Source organism: Martes martes, assembly GCF_963455335.1.
Source record: "Martes martes genome assembly, chromosome: 10".
Taxonomy (NCBI): domain Eukaryota; kingdom Metazoa; phylum Chordata; class Mammalia; order Carnivora; family Mustelidae; genus Martes; species Martes martes.
Genome location: NC_137898.1, coordinates 114,489,798 through 114,504,688, shown reverse-complemented (window position 1 = coordinate 114,504,688; position 14,891 = coordinate 114,489,798). Strand labels below are relative to the sequence as shown.

General features: G+C 42.7%; 1 protein-coding gene across 1 annotated transcript in view; it reads left to right on the top strand.

Annotated features, from left to right (window-relative positions):
* The window catches only part of DYNC2H1 (dynein cytoplasmic 2 heavy chain 1), a gene marked incomplete at its 5' end in the record, with an annotated part of 274,888 nt that overhangs the window by 216,886 nt on the left and 43,111 nt on the right, over positions 1 to 14,891 (top strand). Inside the window, one exon of the mRNA XM_080815645.1 lies at positions 1,888 to 2,097. Within this exon, the coding sequence (XP_080671771.1) occupies positions 1,888 to 2,097 (210 nt within the window). The remainder of the gene's footprint in view (positions 1 to 1,887; positions 2,098 to 14,891) is intronic.

The following is a 14,891-nucleotide window of genomic DNA, read 5'->3' as shown; positions in this document are numbered from 1 at the left end:
GAGCCGTGGATCCAGGCGTCGCTCTGACTTTCGGGTCTTACCACAGAAGAAACGGGTTTTGTAGGGCGGCAGCTGCCGTGGGTGGTGGCTCCTCTCGCGGGTCCGGGCGGAGGAAGGAGAAGGGATTCCCCGTTCACGATGCGGTAAGGAGAGTCGTGGCTCACGAGCCATCAGATGTACAGCAGAGCTGCGGCCCAGGCGGGACTTCGGGGCGATATGGGTTCCCACCCTCAGGAAGGCTCGGAGGGGTCAGGAGCGCGGGGCGGGAGGCGGCTGCAGACGGGGTGGACGCAGCGAGGTGCTCGGGTCAGAAGTGGGGCCTGGACACGGGCCGGGCGGCGGCCGTCTGGTGAGCAAACTCGGAGGAGGAGGAGTTGCTGCTCGGGGCTGGGCAGAGACGGTGGTTTCTCGGGCTGGAGCCTCCCGGGGAAGGCGCCGCGAAGATGGTTGAACGGGCAGCAGAGGGCTCAGTGTGCCGGGTCTGAGCGGGGGACCCCCGTCTGGAGAGAAGTTCTCCTGCGGCAGAAGGCGCTCGGCCGGCCTCCGGGGCTGCGGGAACTCGATCCTGACGGGAGAGCGGATCCGCGCAGCCGCTGCCTGGTTGTCTCGGGAGCTCGCGGCGGCCGCGCCGGCCTTCTGCAGCCCGCAGCCCGGCCCGGCGGCGCCCTGGGACTGTGGGGGGACCCCTGCCCGCCCGGAGCGCAGGCCCCACGGCCAGCTCAGATGGCGTCAGCAAATTTAACAATGAACTATTTTTTAATTAAGCTGTATACATTTTTTTGAGACAATGCTATTGCACAATTAAGAGACTACAGTATAGCATAAATATAACTTCTACAGGCACTGGGAACCAAAAAATTCATTTGACCTGACTTATTGTAATATTTGCTTTATTGTGGTTGTGAGGACCTGGACCTACAGTATCTCTGAGGTTTGCCTGTATAGCAATAATAGAAACAAAAATGTCTGAATTTGAGGTCTTAGTCTAAATCTGTCTTCAGGTATAATCTTATACTCTTATGCCAGTAAAATTGATTTAATGGTAATTTATTTAATGGCAATAGCCACACTAGATCATCATGTCATTAAATTATTTATCATGCTCAACAGGTGAAAAAGACAGTGCTCTCATGGGATATATGAATGTGGCCAGCATTAGAGCAAAGAGAAGGGATCTTTAACCAGGCCTTTAAGCAGAATATATAAAGAAAGTTAGGATAATGTATAGTAGGTAAGAGAAAGGGACTCCCTGCACTTACCTCTTGATTGTATTTTGGCACATTTAGAATATTATTGGAGGTAATTTTTTTCCCTCTTAACCACATGAGCTCTTCAGATACAATTCCTGTTCCTTGAATTTTTCCTACTAATTTGAGAAATCCTAGAAATCCCCGTGTCAGAATCCCTGTTAAAGTATAAATGGAGAAATGAACACAAAGTTGTAATAAGACGTAATAACCCCGATCTTGGGCAAAACATGCGCAGTGTGCTTCTGTAATGTGCATGTGGGGGATTTTCAGATTGGATTAAATAAGCATTCACATTTTATTTCGAAGCCATAATTTCTTCCCTCATTCATGGTGTAGCTGTTCTGCTCTCTGCATTGGCTTACAGATGTCATTCCTGCCATCCTTCCGGCCGTATCGACTGCTGCCTCTCAGTGTGGCTCCGCATTCTCGGTTCCCACCCCCGTACCACTTCAAATGAGGGGGAACTCCCGAATTCCCTTCCTGTGTATTCACCAATGTAATAAACTTGGCCACCAGAAAACAACAGTATTTAAAAACAGAGTGGGACAGCAAGGAATTTTCATAACTTTTGAAGTGTTTGGTGTCAGTGGTTTGTGCTGCTTTTCAGTAAGTATGACCTGACATATTACTCTTCTAGAATTCAAACCTGATTCATCAGAAGGTGTCTCCTCCTAATGATCGACAAGGATCTCCAATATTGTCATTCATCATTCTGGAACAGTTTAATGCCATCCGCTTAGTCCAAAGCATTCATCAGTCTCTTGCCGCTCTCAGCAAAGTCATCAGAGGAACCACCTTACTGAGTTCAGAAGTACAGAAATTGGCAAGTGCTTTATTAAACCAAAAGGTAAGCCAAAATTAAATATATATGTTTTTATTTCATTCCTAGAAGTGACTCTTTCATTATGTATACATTTTTCAAGTCTTACAGTGAACAGTAACAGAAAACCCAAGGTAAACTACCTGAAGGCAGCTAGCAATTACATGACTGATGGAATGGGAGCATCCAGGGGTGGCCGGGCAGCCGGCATTAGCGCTGCCTGATGCAGGAGCGCCAGATTGTCATGAGCATCTTAGGATGTTACTTATCTGCCTGTCCGGTCATGTTGTGTGTGAGTGCGTATATATGTATTTATGTTATATTTATATGTAGCTGGTGTTTGATGCCTGGTCCCTTGACCATTCTCTGTGCGGGATTTGCAAGTTCTCATTCTCATCAGCCGAATATGTATCCGCACAGCTAGGATGGGTTCAGCTCCATCCGTAATGCGGTGTACTCCGGGCTAGGGGGATCGTCACCCCGTGCAAGATCAAGATCTTTCTTCTTTTAGCAGAAGAAAGAAAGAAATATGTGTCTTGCTGAATAATCAAACCACTTCCTGGTTTGCTCAGGGACCTCGTTCTGCTGTGTCCTCAAGTAGCACAGAGGAAGGACAGAGGAATCAGCCTCTCTCTGGTCCCCTCTTAGGAGGGCATTAGTCCCATCAGGAGGGCTCCACCCTTACGACCTGTTACCTCCCCAAAGTCTGTCTCCAAGTACCATCACTAGGGGATTAGGCTTCAGCATATGGATTTGCGGGAGGACACAAACATTCAGTCCACTGAGATACTCGTCTCTTTTCTGCATAGGCAGAAAGGCATACTCTAGTATGTATGTAGGTGCCCCTCTGTATTACACTTTGAATTGAGAAATACAGCCATTAAAATATCAGTTTTTGAAGTATTTTTATAATATGCATGAAAACAAATTGGCTAAAATTCTTTCCAAGGATGAAAGCATGTTTTGCAAAGCACATTTATATTATACCCCAGAGAGTGTCTCTAGAGATGTTTCCTGGTGTCCGATGAGACTCAGATGAGACTAGGCTGACCTTCACAAAGACAAGAGCCATAAAATAGTTTCTGACATTTACTTTCCAATGAGTTTTACCAAAAATTGTGAATCTAGTATTATCCCATTCATTTCAAGGTAAAAATTTAATGTTTTATTATATTTGAATGCAACAAGTTCTGTATTCAGTGATATGATTTAATGTAATGTAGGAAATAGTTCAGTACATGACATTTTCTGGATATACGGTGTTCTAAGACTTTGTGCTATATGTGAAGTTTTACTAGTATTATTGGAGTTTTATTAATATCACCTAATATTTATTGTTTTTTAAAGGTAGGCTGTAGTAAGTTAAAGATACGTACTATAAATCCTAAAACAACCAATAAAAATAAAGTTAAAATACCACAGAGGTATGTGTAATGAGCCAATAAAAGACGTAAGAGGGAAATACAACCTTTACTTAAATAGTCCGAGGACCTTTACTTAAATAGTCCAAAAGAAAGATAAGCAAATAAAGAGAGAACTGTGAAGTTACTAGTATCAGGAATAAGACAAGAGACATCACTACAGTTTCTACAGACATTAAAAGGATAATAGAATATTTTCAAGAGCTCTATGCCCATAAATTCAACAACTTAGGTAAGATGTAAGAATTCCTTGAAAGATTCAAACCACCAAAGCTCATTCAAGAAGAAATAGTCTATAACCTATACTTTGACTATTAAAGAATTTGAATTTGTTACTAACTTTCCCACAAAGAGAGCTCCTAGAATTCACTGCTGAAATCTAATAAATATTTAAGAAAGAAATAATACCCACTCTCTGTAAACTCTTCCAGAAAATAGCAGAGGTAGGAATACGTCCCTGAGCTTCCTGAGACCAGCATTGCCTGATAATAAAAGCTAAGAAGGACATTATAATACAGGAAATGTGTAGATAAATTTTCTTCAACATAGACTCAAAACTTCTTAACAAAATATTAGGAAATTAAGTTCAACAAAATATAAAATGGTAAGGTTTATTCTAGGAATATAAGGTTGAATTAAAAAAATCTTATTTATCATTTTAATAGACTAGTAAAAGTTACATGATATTCTCAGTAGACACAGAAAAGTCGTTAGACAAAAGTCAACATCCAGTCGTGATAAAAGCTTTCGGCAAGTCAGGGTTAGAGTAATGGGCCGACTCAACCAGATAAAGGGCATCCGTGAAAAAGCTGTAAGTAACATAATAGCAAAGGACCAACTGCTTTCCCCCTGAGAATCAGAAATAAGGCACTGAGGTCCACTCTCACTACTCCTGGCCAGCATTGCACTAGCTAGCACAACGAGTTCAGGAAAAGAAATAAGGCATACAGACTGGAAAGGAAGAAGGAAGCTTATCTCTATTTGCAGAGGATATGATCATCTGTTTTCATTGTCTTAAGGAATCTACCAAAATATTTAGAGCTAGTAAGAACCTTTAAGTTTAGCAAGGTTGTGGGATGCAAGGTAAATACGTAAAAATGATACATATTCTGGAACCAGTTACTGAAAGTTGAAATGAAAAAGTACTCTTTGCAGTAATAGAAAGACCACCTATCAGGATGAAATTGACAAAAAAGATATGTAACACTTTTGTATATATTGAAAACCACAAAGCTTTGATGAGTGAAATTAAAGAAGAGCCAAATAAACAGAAAGATGCCCTGAAAGATGTATTGTGTTCATGTATCAGGAGACCCAGCATTGTTAAGATGTTAATTTTTCCCAAATTAGTCAAGAGATTCAAAACACTGCCAGTCAAAACCTCTACAGAATCTTTTTGTCGTGATTGACAGTTTGTTTCTAATATTTATTTTTTGTAAAAATAAAAAGACCTAGTGTACCCTAAATAGTTTTGGAAAAGAATAAAATGGAAGATCTTGCTCAACATGATTCCTAGAACTGTTATGAAGATATGATCAAAGCTCTGTGGTATTGGCATAAAGATAGATATGGAATGGAACGAAGAGTCTGGGAAAAGACCCACTGATGTATGATCAATTGATTTCACCATGTATGCTACAGCAATTAAAGAAAGAGGGGAAATCTCTTTAATAGACAATACTGGAACAATTGAAGAGCCAAAGCCAAAAAAAATTAATTAAAACCCTACACCTGTATCTCTAAACATACATAAAAATTATCCCCAAATTGATTATACTCTTTTGAATATAAAAAGTTAGCCACAAACAGGAGAAAGGTTAGCTAGACATAGACCCAATAAAGGAACATGTGTCTAGAATTTTTTTTAAGTACAACTCATTAGTGAGAAGACAAGCGTTCCAAATTAAAAAAAAACAAAACCTTGAATAGACCCTTTAACAAGAAGTATACCTCTTGATACCGTATTTTCTTTACCTATTAATCTATGGATGGACATACTATCTATTAATCTATGGATGGTATACCTCTTGATACCACATTTTCTTTATCTGTTAATCTGTGGATGGACACTTCCCTTTTCTTGGCTACTGCAACAAACAGAGGGGTGCATATATCTTTTCAAATTCATGTTTTTGTCACCTTTGGGTGAATACCTTATAGTGGAGTTATGGGATCATACGTTAATTCTATTTTTTGTTTTTTGAAGAGCCTTCATACTGTTGTATACATTGGCTGCACCAATTTGCATTCCCACCAGCAGTGCACAGGGGTTCCTTTTCTCTACATCCTCATTAACACTTGTTATTCCTTGTGTTTTTGATTGAAGCCATTCTGACAAGTGTATTGAATCATATTGTACACCTGAAACTAAGATAACACTTTTTAATTATACTTAATTAAAAAATAAAAGGAAGATATACAGATGACATCTTAGTATAGTGCCTGGCTGGCTTAGTCAGTAGAACATGAAACTCTTGATCTTGGGGTTGTGACTTCAAGCCCCATGTTGGATATAGAGATTGCTTACGTAAATACACTTAAAAACAATTAAAAATGCTTAGTATCAATCATTAGGAAAATGAATATTAAAATTACAATAAGAATATCAATATATAGAAGTCAGTTGCATTTCTATACAGTAGCGGTGAATGCTAGTTCATAGCATTTAGAGTATCCAGAATGAAATTAAGAAAGCAACTCCACTTAAAATAGTATTAAAAAGAGTAAATACATGGGAATAAAAGTAAGAAAAAGAGAGCAAGACTTGTATGTTGAAAACTATAAAACATCACTGAAAGAAATTAAAGACTAAAATAAATTAAAAATCATCCTTTGTTCATGGGGGAGTGAGTATATGGGTACAGAGTAGTTTTACGGAGTAATGAAAGTCTTCTGAAATTAGAGGGAGTTAAGCTGATTGATTTGTGGATATTGAACCATCCTTGCATCCTGGGAATAATCCCATTTTGATCTTGGTGAATGATTATTTTAATGTATTGTTGAATTTGGTTTGCTGATATTTTGTTGACGATTTTGGTATCTATGTTCACCAGTGATATTGGCCTGTATTTTTCTTTTCTTTTTCCTTTCCTTTCCTTTTCTTTCTTTTTTCTTTCATTCATTCTTTCTCTTTCTTTCATAATGTCTTTGTATGGTTTAAGCTGACCTCATAGAATGAATTTAGAAGCATTCTTTACTCTTCTATTTTTTGGAATAATTTGAGAATATTAACTCTTTTTTAAATGGTAAAATCCGGGGCACCTGGGTGGCTCAGTGGGTTGAAGCCTCTGCCTTCGGCTCAGGTCATGATCTCAGGGTCCTGGGATCAAGCCCCGCATTGGGCTCTCTGCTCAGCAGGAAGCCTGCTTCTCCCTCTCTCTCTCTGCCTGCCTCTCTGCCTACTTGTGATCTCTGTTAAATAAATAAATAAAATCTTAAATAAATAAATAAATAAATGGTAAAATCCACCTGTGAAGCCATCTGGTCCTAGACTTTTGTTGGGAGATTTTTGATTGCTGATTCAATTTTGTTGCTAGTTATTGACCTGTTCAGATTTTCTGTTTTTTTCCTGATTTGGTCTTAGAAGAATATATGTTTCTAGGAATTTATTCTTTCCAGGTTGTCCAATTTGCTGGCATATAGTTTTTTGGAGTAGTCTCTTACACTCCTTTGTATTGCTGTGGCATAGGGTGCAGCTTCTACTCATCCATTTCTGATAATATTTGAATACTGTCTGGGTTTTTCATTCTTTCCTTAATAGTCAGCCTAACAGTTTATCAATTTTGTTTATCTTTCTTAAAAAAAGAACAAGCCCTTAATTTTATTGACCTTTGCTGTTTTTCTTTTTAAATCTTTGTTTCATTTATTCCCCTCTGATCTTTATTATTTCTTTCCTTCCATTAACTTTGGGTTAGGTTGGTTGTTACTGTTCCTTTAGGTGTAAGGTTAGGTTGTTTGGGATTTTTATTGTTTCTTGAAGGAAGCCTTTAACACTGTAAAGTTGCTTCTTCGAAGCTGTTTCACTGTGTCTCAGAGGTTTTGGATCACGCTGCTACCACGTCAATTTGTCTCCGGGTATTTGATCTCCTCTGTTTCTCACTCAGCCCTTGGTTGTTGAGCTTCCACGTGTGTGTGCTTTTCAGGGTGTTTTTTGTGTGATTTCTAGTTTCATACCATCGTGATTGGAAAAGATGCTTGACATGATTCCAGCTTTCTTAATGTATTGAGACTTGTTTTGTGGCCTCACGTGTGATCTTTTCTGGAGGATGTTCCGTGTGCCCTTGGAGAGTAAGTGTCTGCATTTTTGAATGGAAGCCTCTGTCTGTATCTCTTAAATCCATCTGACCTAATATGTTGTTCAAGGCCAGTGTTCCTTTATTGACTTTCTACCTGGATGATCTGCCCGTTGATGTAGGTAGTGTGTTAAAGCCCGTATCTGTCAGTGTCTCCCTCTTTGTCTGTTAATGTTTCCTTTATGTATTTACATGTCCTTATGGGGGTGTAAAGGTGTTTACAGGTTTTGTGTTTTCTTGTTGGATTGATCCTTATCATTATGCGATACACTTCTTTGTCTTTTCTTACAGTCTTTGTTTTGAAGTGTATTTTGTATGATAGAGTATTGCTGCCCTCCTTTTTTTTAAATTATCGTTCTGTCTGCATCATGTATCTTCTTCCATCCTTCACTTTCAGTCTACATGTGTCTTTAGGTCTGAAATGAGTCTCTTGCAGGCAGCATAAAGATGGGTCTTGTTTTTTATCCATTCTGACACCCTTTGTCTTTTGAATGGAGTGTTTAGTCCATTTACATGTTAAGTAATTATTTACAGCTTTGTACTTACTGCTGTTTTGGTGATTATTTTCTGATTGTTTTGTAATTCTTTTCCATTCCTTTCTCCTCTCTTTTCCCTTTTGATTCATGACTTTCTTTAGTGTAAGGCTTGGATTTATTTCTCTTTCATTTTTGTGCATCTCTTTTATGCTTTCTTTTTGTGGTTACCATTGGGTTGATAATATCCTGTATGAATAGCAGAGTGTATTAAGTTGATGGTCACTTAAGTTTGAACACATTGTAAAAGCAGTACATTTTACAACCCCCTCCACATTTTACCTATATGTTATAATTTATAGCTTTTTAATTGTCCTTTGACTAATTTTTGTAGATACAGTTGACTTTATTACATTCATATTTTAACCTTCAAATAGGCTTTATAAGTGATGAATTTACTACCTTTACTGTATGTTTGCTTTTACCAGTGAAATTTTTCCATTTCACAGTTTTTTACTTGAAGAAGTTTCTTGAACATTTTTTGTAATGCTTGGTTGGTGGTGGTAAACTCCTTTAACTTTTGTTTATCTGAGAGACACTATTTCTCCTTTAATTCTAAATGATAATCTTCCCAGGTAGAGTATTTTTGGCTACAGGTTTTTCCTGTTAGCACTTTGAATATATCTTACCACTCCCTTCTAGTCTGCAAAGTTTCTGTCAAAAAATCAAATCATAGCCTTATGGGAATTCCTTTGTATGTAACTAGTTGTTTTTCTCATGCCGCTTTCAAGATTCTCTCTTCATCTTTTATTTTTGGCATTTTAATTATTATGTGTCTTGGTGTGGACCTCTGGGTTCATTGTGTGCAGCTCTCTGTGTTTCCTTCTCAGTTTAGGGTCATTTTCAGCTATTATTTCTCCAAGTCTGTTTTCTTCCCTTTCTCTCTTCTCCTTTTGGGACTCCTGTATTGTGAATATTATGACTCTTGATGCTGTTGTAGATATCCTTAACTGCTCATTATTTTTGTTGTTGTTGTTGTTGTTCTTTTTATTTATTTATTTATTTATTCATTTTTTGGCCGTTCACCCTGGTTGCCTCCTACCACTCTGTCTGTAGATCGTTAATCCGCTCTGCATCCTCTAGTGTGTGGATGATCCCCTCTAGTGTGCTTTTCATTTTAGTTATTATATTTTCAGCTCTGTCTGGTTCTTTTTTATATTTTCTATTTCTTTTTTTTTTCAAGATTTTATTTATTTATTTGTCAGAGAGAAAGAGAGAAAAAGGGAAAGAGCACTGGCAGTCGGAGGCAGAGGGAGAAGCAGACTCCATGCTGAGCAAGGAGCCCAATGTGGGACTCGATCCCAGGATGCTGGGATCATGACCTGAGCCGAAGACAGCTGCTTAACCAACTGAGCCACCCAGGCGTCCCATATTTTCTATTTCTTTATTGAAATTCTCACTGAATTCTTTCTTCTGTCCAGTCTATTGAATACCTTAATGGCTATTACTTTGAACTCCCTATCAGGCAGATTGCTTATCTCCATTTCATGTAACTCTTTTTCTGGGATTTTGTATCATTCTTCCATTTGGATCCTATTCTTCTGTCTCTTTATTTTGTTTAACTCTCTGTGTTTGTCACTGTGAAGTGTATAGGTCAGCTATGTGTCCTGGTCTTGAAAGTAGTGGGCTTATGTACAAGGTGTCCTGTGGTGCCTGCTAGCTAATTCCCCACTGGTCCCCTGAACTGGGCGCTGCAGAGGTGTCCCCTTGTGGACTTGGCAGGCTCCCTCCTGTGGTGGCGGGGCTGTGACTGCTTCATGGGGCTCTGCTGGGCTGAGCAGGCCCTCAGTTCAGCTATCTGCAGTGACTGGTCACAGTATGGGCAAGTCTTGCCCTAGGTGCCTTGGCTGAGGCTTAACTGTAGGAACTCTGGTCACACTGATGTGTATGGGGGGGTAACTTCCCATGCAGCTGAATGGAACCTCGGCTGTGGCTCCTGCTGGCTCCTCACCCCCCCATCCCCCGCAGGGCAGTAGTCCCTGTGGAGGGTGCCACTTCTGGCCAGGGCTACCCCCTGGGTGTGGTGGGGTGGGAGACACTTGGGAGTGGCACCTGCCAGGGCAGCTGAGTTGGGTGGGGTGGGCCCGCAGTGAACACCCGGGTGAAGAAGCAGTGCTAGCACAGTAAATGGGGAGAGTCTGCATTGGCTCCCAGAAGCCTGTGGCCAGCAGGGCTAAAGGAGAGCGACAGAAATGGTGCCCACCTGCACTTCCAGTTCTTGGGAAAGCTTCTCCAGATCCCTGCCCCTCCAGCACATGTCCTAAAATAAGGCCATAAAGAAGCCCCAGGCACTTTGGAAACTGCTGCTTGCTTGCTGAGTCTCCGGCCAAGAGAGAGAGAGCACTGACCTTTCGGGAGTGGAGACCCGGTTTCCTGTGGCTCTCTGGCTCTCCCATGGTTACACACCAGGGATTTTCAAAGTCAGACATGGTGGGGGTGTTTCTCCTTGGTGCAAGAACCCCAGGCTGGATAGGCTCCTTGATAGGCTTGATCCCATCACTCTTCTGCACCTGGGATATCCTCCTGCTTCTGGGTCACCATGGTGGGGGGTGAGGGTTGGTACCTGATTGCACCTCTGCTCTTCCTAACCTCGTTGAGGTGGCCCCTTTCTGTCTTTAGCTGTGGCAGTCTGCTCTGCCAGTCTTTGAGTCATTTTCAGAATCAGGTGCATCACATGCATTTGTTGCCATAGTGTGTCTGTGGGAGGAGGTGAGCTCTAGACCCTCCTGCAGCCTCTACCCCACTCCAATAAGAAAACTTTTAATGGTGGTATTCATATTTATGGAAATAATCCCATTAAATACCTCTCTTGGAGCTGAAAGTCCTTAGTTTGTAGGTGCTGTCCTACAAATTCTTTTTCTATATTAGTAAGAAAAGTGAAATCCTGGTAGCTGAGCAACGGTCTTAGTTGGATTAAATTGGAACTATTATAACTTTTATCACAAAGTACTGAGTTACACTTCCTCTTACGTACCTAAAGTAAGACTGCTACTGTTGGTTTTACTATAAAGGTATCTTAATCTATCTGAAATGTAATTCTCTAATGCTGTTCATGTTTGTGAAACAGATTTTAAGTAATTTATAAACTTGTAAATTATGAGTAGTGTAGGAGTTAGTTATAAGTTGTAAACTGTGCTGTTGTCAACCATTTCATCCACAGTTGGAATTAGACTGAACTAGGTTTTTTCTTTTTCTTTCCCCCCTTTTTCAAAACAAATTTTGAACCGAGTCCTTTTTACCCCACACACTATAACATCTCACTGCAGCTTCTAGAGCTTGCGTAAGCATTGGTTACGGGGCTGTCTGCCAGTTTCGGGGACTACGGGAGCCTCGAGTCCACGGAAGCTTCCCACACCTTTCCTGTGACCTCAGCAGGTGCATGCCGTGGGTCACTGGTATCCCCTGCACAGGCGGACGTCAGCACTTGGCTTTTCCGAGCGCAGGGACAGGGTTCGGCAGTCTGAGAGACAGCTACAGTGTTCAACACACGAGGGAAATGAGTCACGGAGCGTGGTGCTGTGTTTAAGTTTCATGTAATCGACACTGAAATTGTAGAGGAGAAATGAAGATATCCAAGATTATGCTACAGTACTTTCTTGTTCAGGCCACTTAAACTTCCCCTCACTCGGTTTCTAAATATTTGTAACGTGGCTCATGGTGACGCCTCCATCCGAGGGTCGTTTTGAAGAGAAGAGCTGTGCGTGGAGGTCCCATGCTCGGAACAGCGCCCGCCCCGGCCGAGCCCAGACTGCAGCCGTGTGTGCCATCCTCACGGGTCTCCTCTCGTGCCAGTGGCCGTCCTCGCTGGCTCCTGCCTCACGTAGCACGGCAGCTTCCCGACTCCCTTCCTGCCACCACGTTCATGCCTGAGTGCACTTCTTCCTGCATCTACCAAGTAATCTCTCTCCCATTCAAGTCGGATTGTGTCCCATGCCCGGTTCAAGCTTAATTGGGTCTTATCCTTGCTTTCCTGATCAAACTCCTTAGTGTGGACTCCAAAGAGCCTCTTGGTCTCTGGTCCTTACTTAATTATTGTCTCCCCATTAATTGTCATCCCTTTTCCTACTGTCTTTCTTTCCCGGAGTGTAGACTGTTTATCCCTCGAGATCTACCCCGGTTTTATCTCACCAGAAAGCCTTCCATGACGCTCGCCCTCGTGGGCAGTGTGGACACGGTGGACGCTAGCCCTGTGTTTCCTGAGCACGGTTCCTGTGTTGTCGGGGAGCTGGCTGTACAGACCGCAGTGTCTCTTCTGTGTCCCTGCCTCCTCGCACAGGCTGTCATGAACAGGGGGTGTTGTCATCGTGTGACCAGAGCACCTAACGAGTGACTGACAGACAGCGGCTGGGTAGCACAAGCTTGCTGAATAACCGTGTACTTGACTGGTGCTTGAAGGGGGTAGGGAGTGAACAGCGGCCCCTCCCCTGCTCTGCTTCGATGACATCTGTTAGGGAAAGGATCAGGAGCAAAAAGAGGTCCTGTTTAGGGTTAATCTGGGGCTCCACTTCTATAACATTTAGTTTAGAAAAAAAAAAACTGCTAAGTTAATCTGTTCTAAGCCTTAGTTTTCCCATCATTACAGTTTTCAATTCCCAATTAATAGTTGTCTTGCGTTGAATCTCACGTGGTGCAGGGTGCATAGAGCAGGATGGGAAGGACTGAGGCTGACAGACACACAGACCTGGGAGTGAGGTGGTCTGGGCTGCACCATGGACGTGGCCTTCACCTGTTCCTGGCTTCACCTTCTCCACGCGAGCTCTCCTGTCCCTGTGCCCCCATTTGTCCTCTGTTACACGGCAGCGGGAGGAGTCCTTGCTCCTGAGGGTCATTTTGAGGGGCAGGGGAGACGGGGCCGCTCACGCACCAGCACCGTTGTGCACAGAGGTGGCGTCCAGGTGGTGTCCGCTGCACTCGCTCCCTCCCGTTCTTTCTGCCCTTGCCGAAATCCCACACAACTCTCAGAACGTTACACCCGCATCCTTTACTATGACTTCTGGATTTAATCATTTTTTTAACCTTTTAAAATTAATTATTTTTATTAACATATAATGTATTATTTGCCCCAGGAGTACAGGTCTGTGAATTGTGAGGCTTACATTTAATTGTTTCTATAGAAATGTCCAAACATGCTATGTGACACATTCTTGATATTTGTACTTGACAGAGTCTGGTTTCCTGTGTACGGCGTAGCGATTGCCATTTACATGCATTAGGAAGTGACCTCCCGTCCCCATCCGAAGCTGTCACCGTCGTAACTATGTTCCTTAGTCTGTACATTGCACCCCCATGTCTTATTTATTTTATAACTGTAAGATTGTACCTTTTATTTTATTTTTATTATTCAGGTTTTTTTAAACATACATACTACCTTACTCACCCTGCAGGTCGTACTTTCTAATCCCCTGCCCTTCCTTTCCTCTGGCAACTGCCGGTTTGTTCTCTGTATTTACGGGTCTGTTTCTGTTTTCTTCTGTTTGTTGTTTTTTAGATTCCACATAGAGGTAAAATCATACAGTATAATAATTATACCTAGTTTAATAGCCTTTAGGTTCACTCATATTGTCCCAAATAGGTTCCTTCTTTTTTTTTTTTTTTTTTTTTTTTTTTTTTGGTTCCTTCTTTTTTAAGAAGAAGGAACATTCTGGACAGAGAGAGAGAGTGTGTGGCAGCTCCTTATCCATTCGTCCACTGATGAGCACGTGGGTTCCCTCCATGTCTTGGTCATTGTAAGGATGGCGCATTGAATGTAAGCGTGCATGTGTATTCTGGAATCGTCCCTTTCACTTTCGGGTCAGGCCAGATGTTTTCTGGAGCTGCGGTAGCGCCCAGCTGCAGGGCGCGTTCCTGCCGTTGTCCCCTGGGGTTTCCTCGGTGGGCGGGCCTGTAGTCAGACCAGATGCCTGCCCCGGCCTGCTGCGGGGGCTGCCGCCCTACTGGCGTGTGTGGTCATCGCCCCTTCTCCCTGGGGCAGTGTTGCTGGCCCTGTCAGCCTGGCCACGGCCAGGCTTTGGGTGGATGAAGCTTTGGGCAGGGCGGTTGGAGCGTGTTCATCAGGAAGTGTGCACGGGAGCTACGGCGTTACCAGCAGGCTCGGTGGACAGTGTGCTCGCTCGCTCCCCTGGGGTCAGCGCGTGCAGGCTGCTGTGTCGAGGGGAGAAATGGTGCTCACCAGCTCTTTTGTTCTTGAAAAGGTCTCCTAAGTACTCCCGACCCCCCTGCACTGTTCTGAGATTAGCACTGTACATAGTAATCGCTCAACTGATGAGCAGGAAGAGCTTGAACATTAACTGATGGTTTGACCCTGACCCTGATGCTGGGAACTCTCACGACTGTGGTAAACTGCCTTACAGCTTCAAGGCATAAAACAACAGAACTTCCCGGGTCTCTGCTCCCGTGGGCAGGAGTCGTGGTGGGATTCAGCGTGCGCTCTGTGCCAGGCCCCCCACACCCTGCAGTCAGGTGTCCTCTGGGGCTGCCGTCATCACCGTCTCTGAGGGCACGGACGGCCTGGCAGCCGGCAGCCTCTGGTCCCTGCCGACGGCTGCCAGATGCTGTCAGTTCCTCGCTCCACGGGC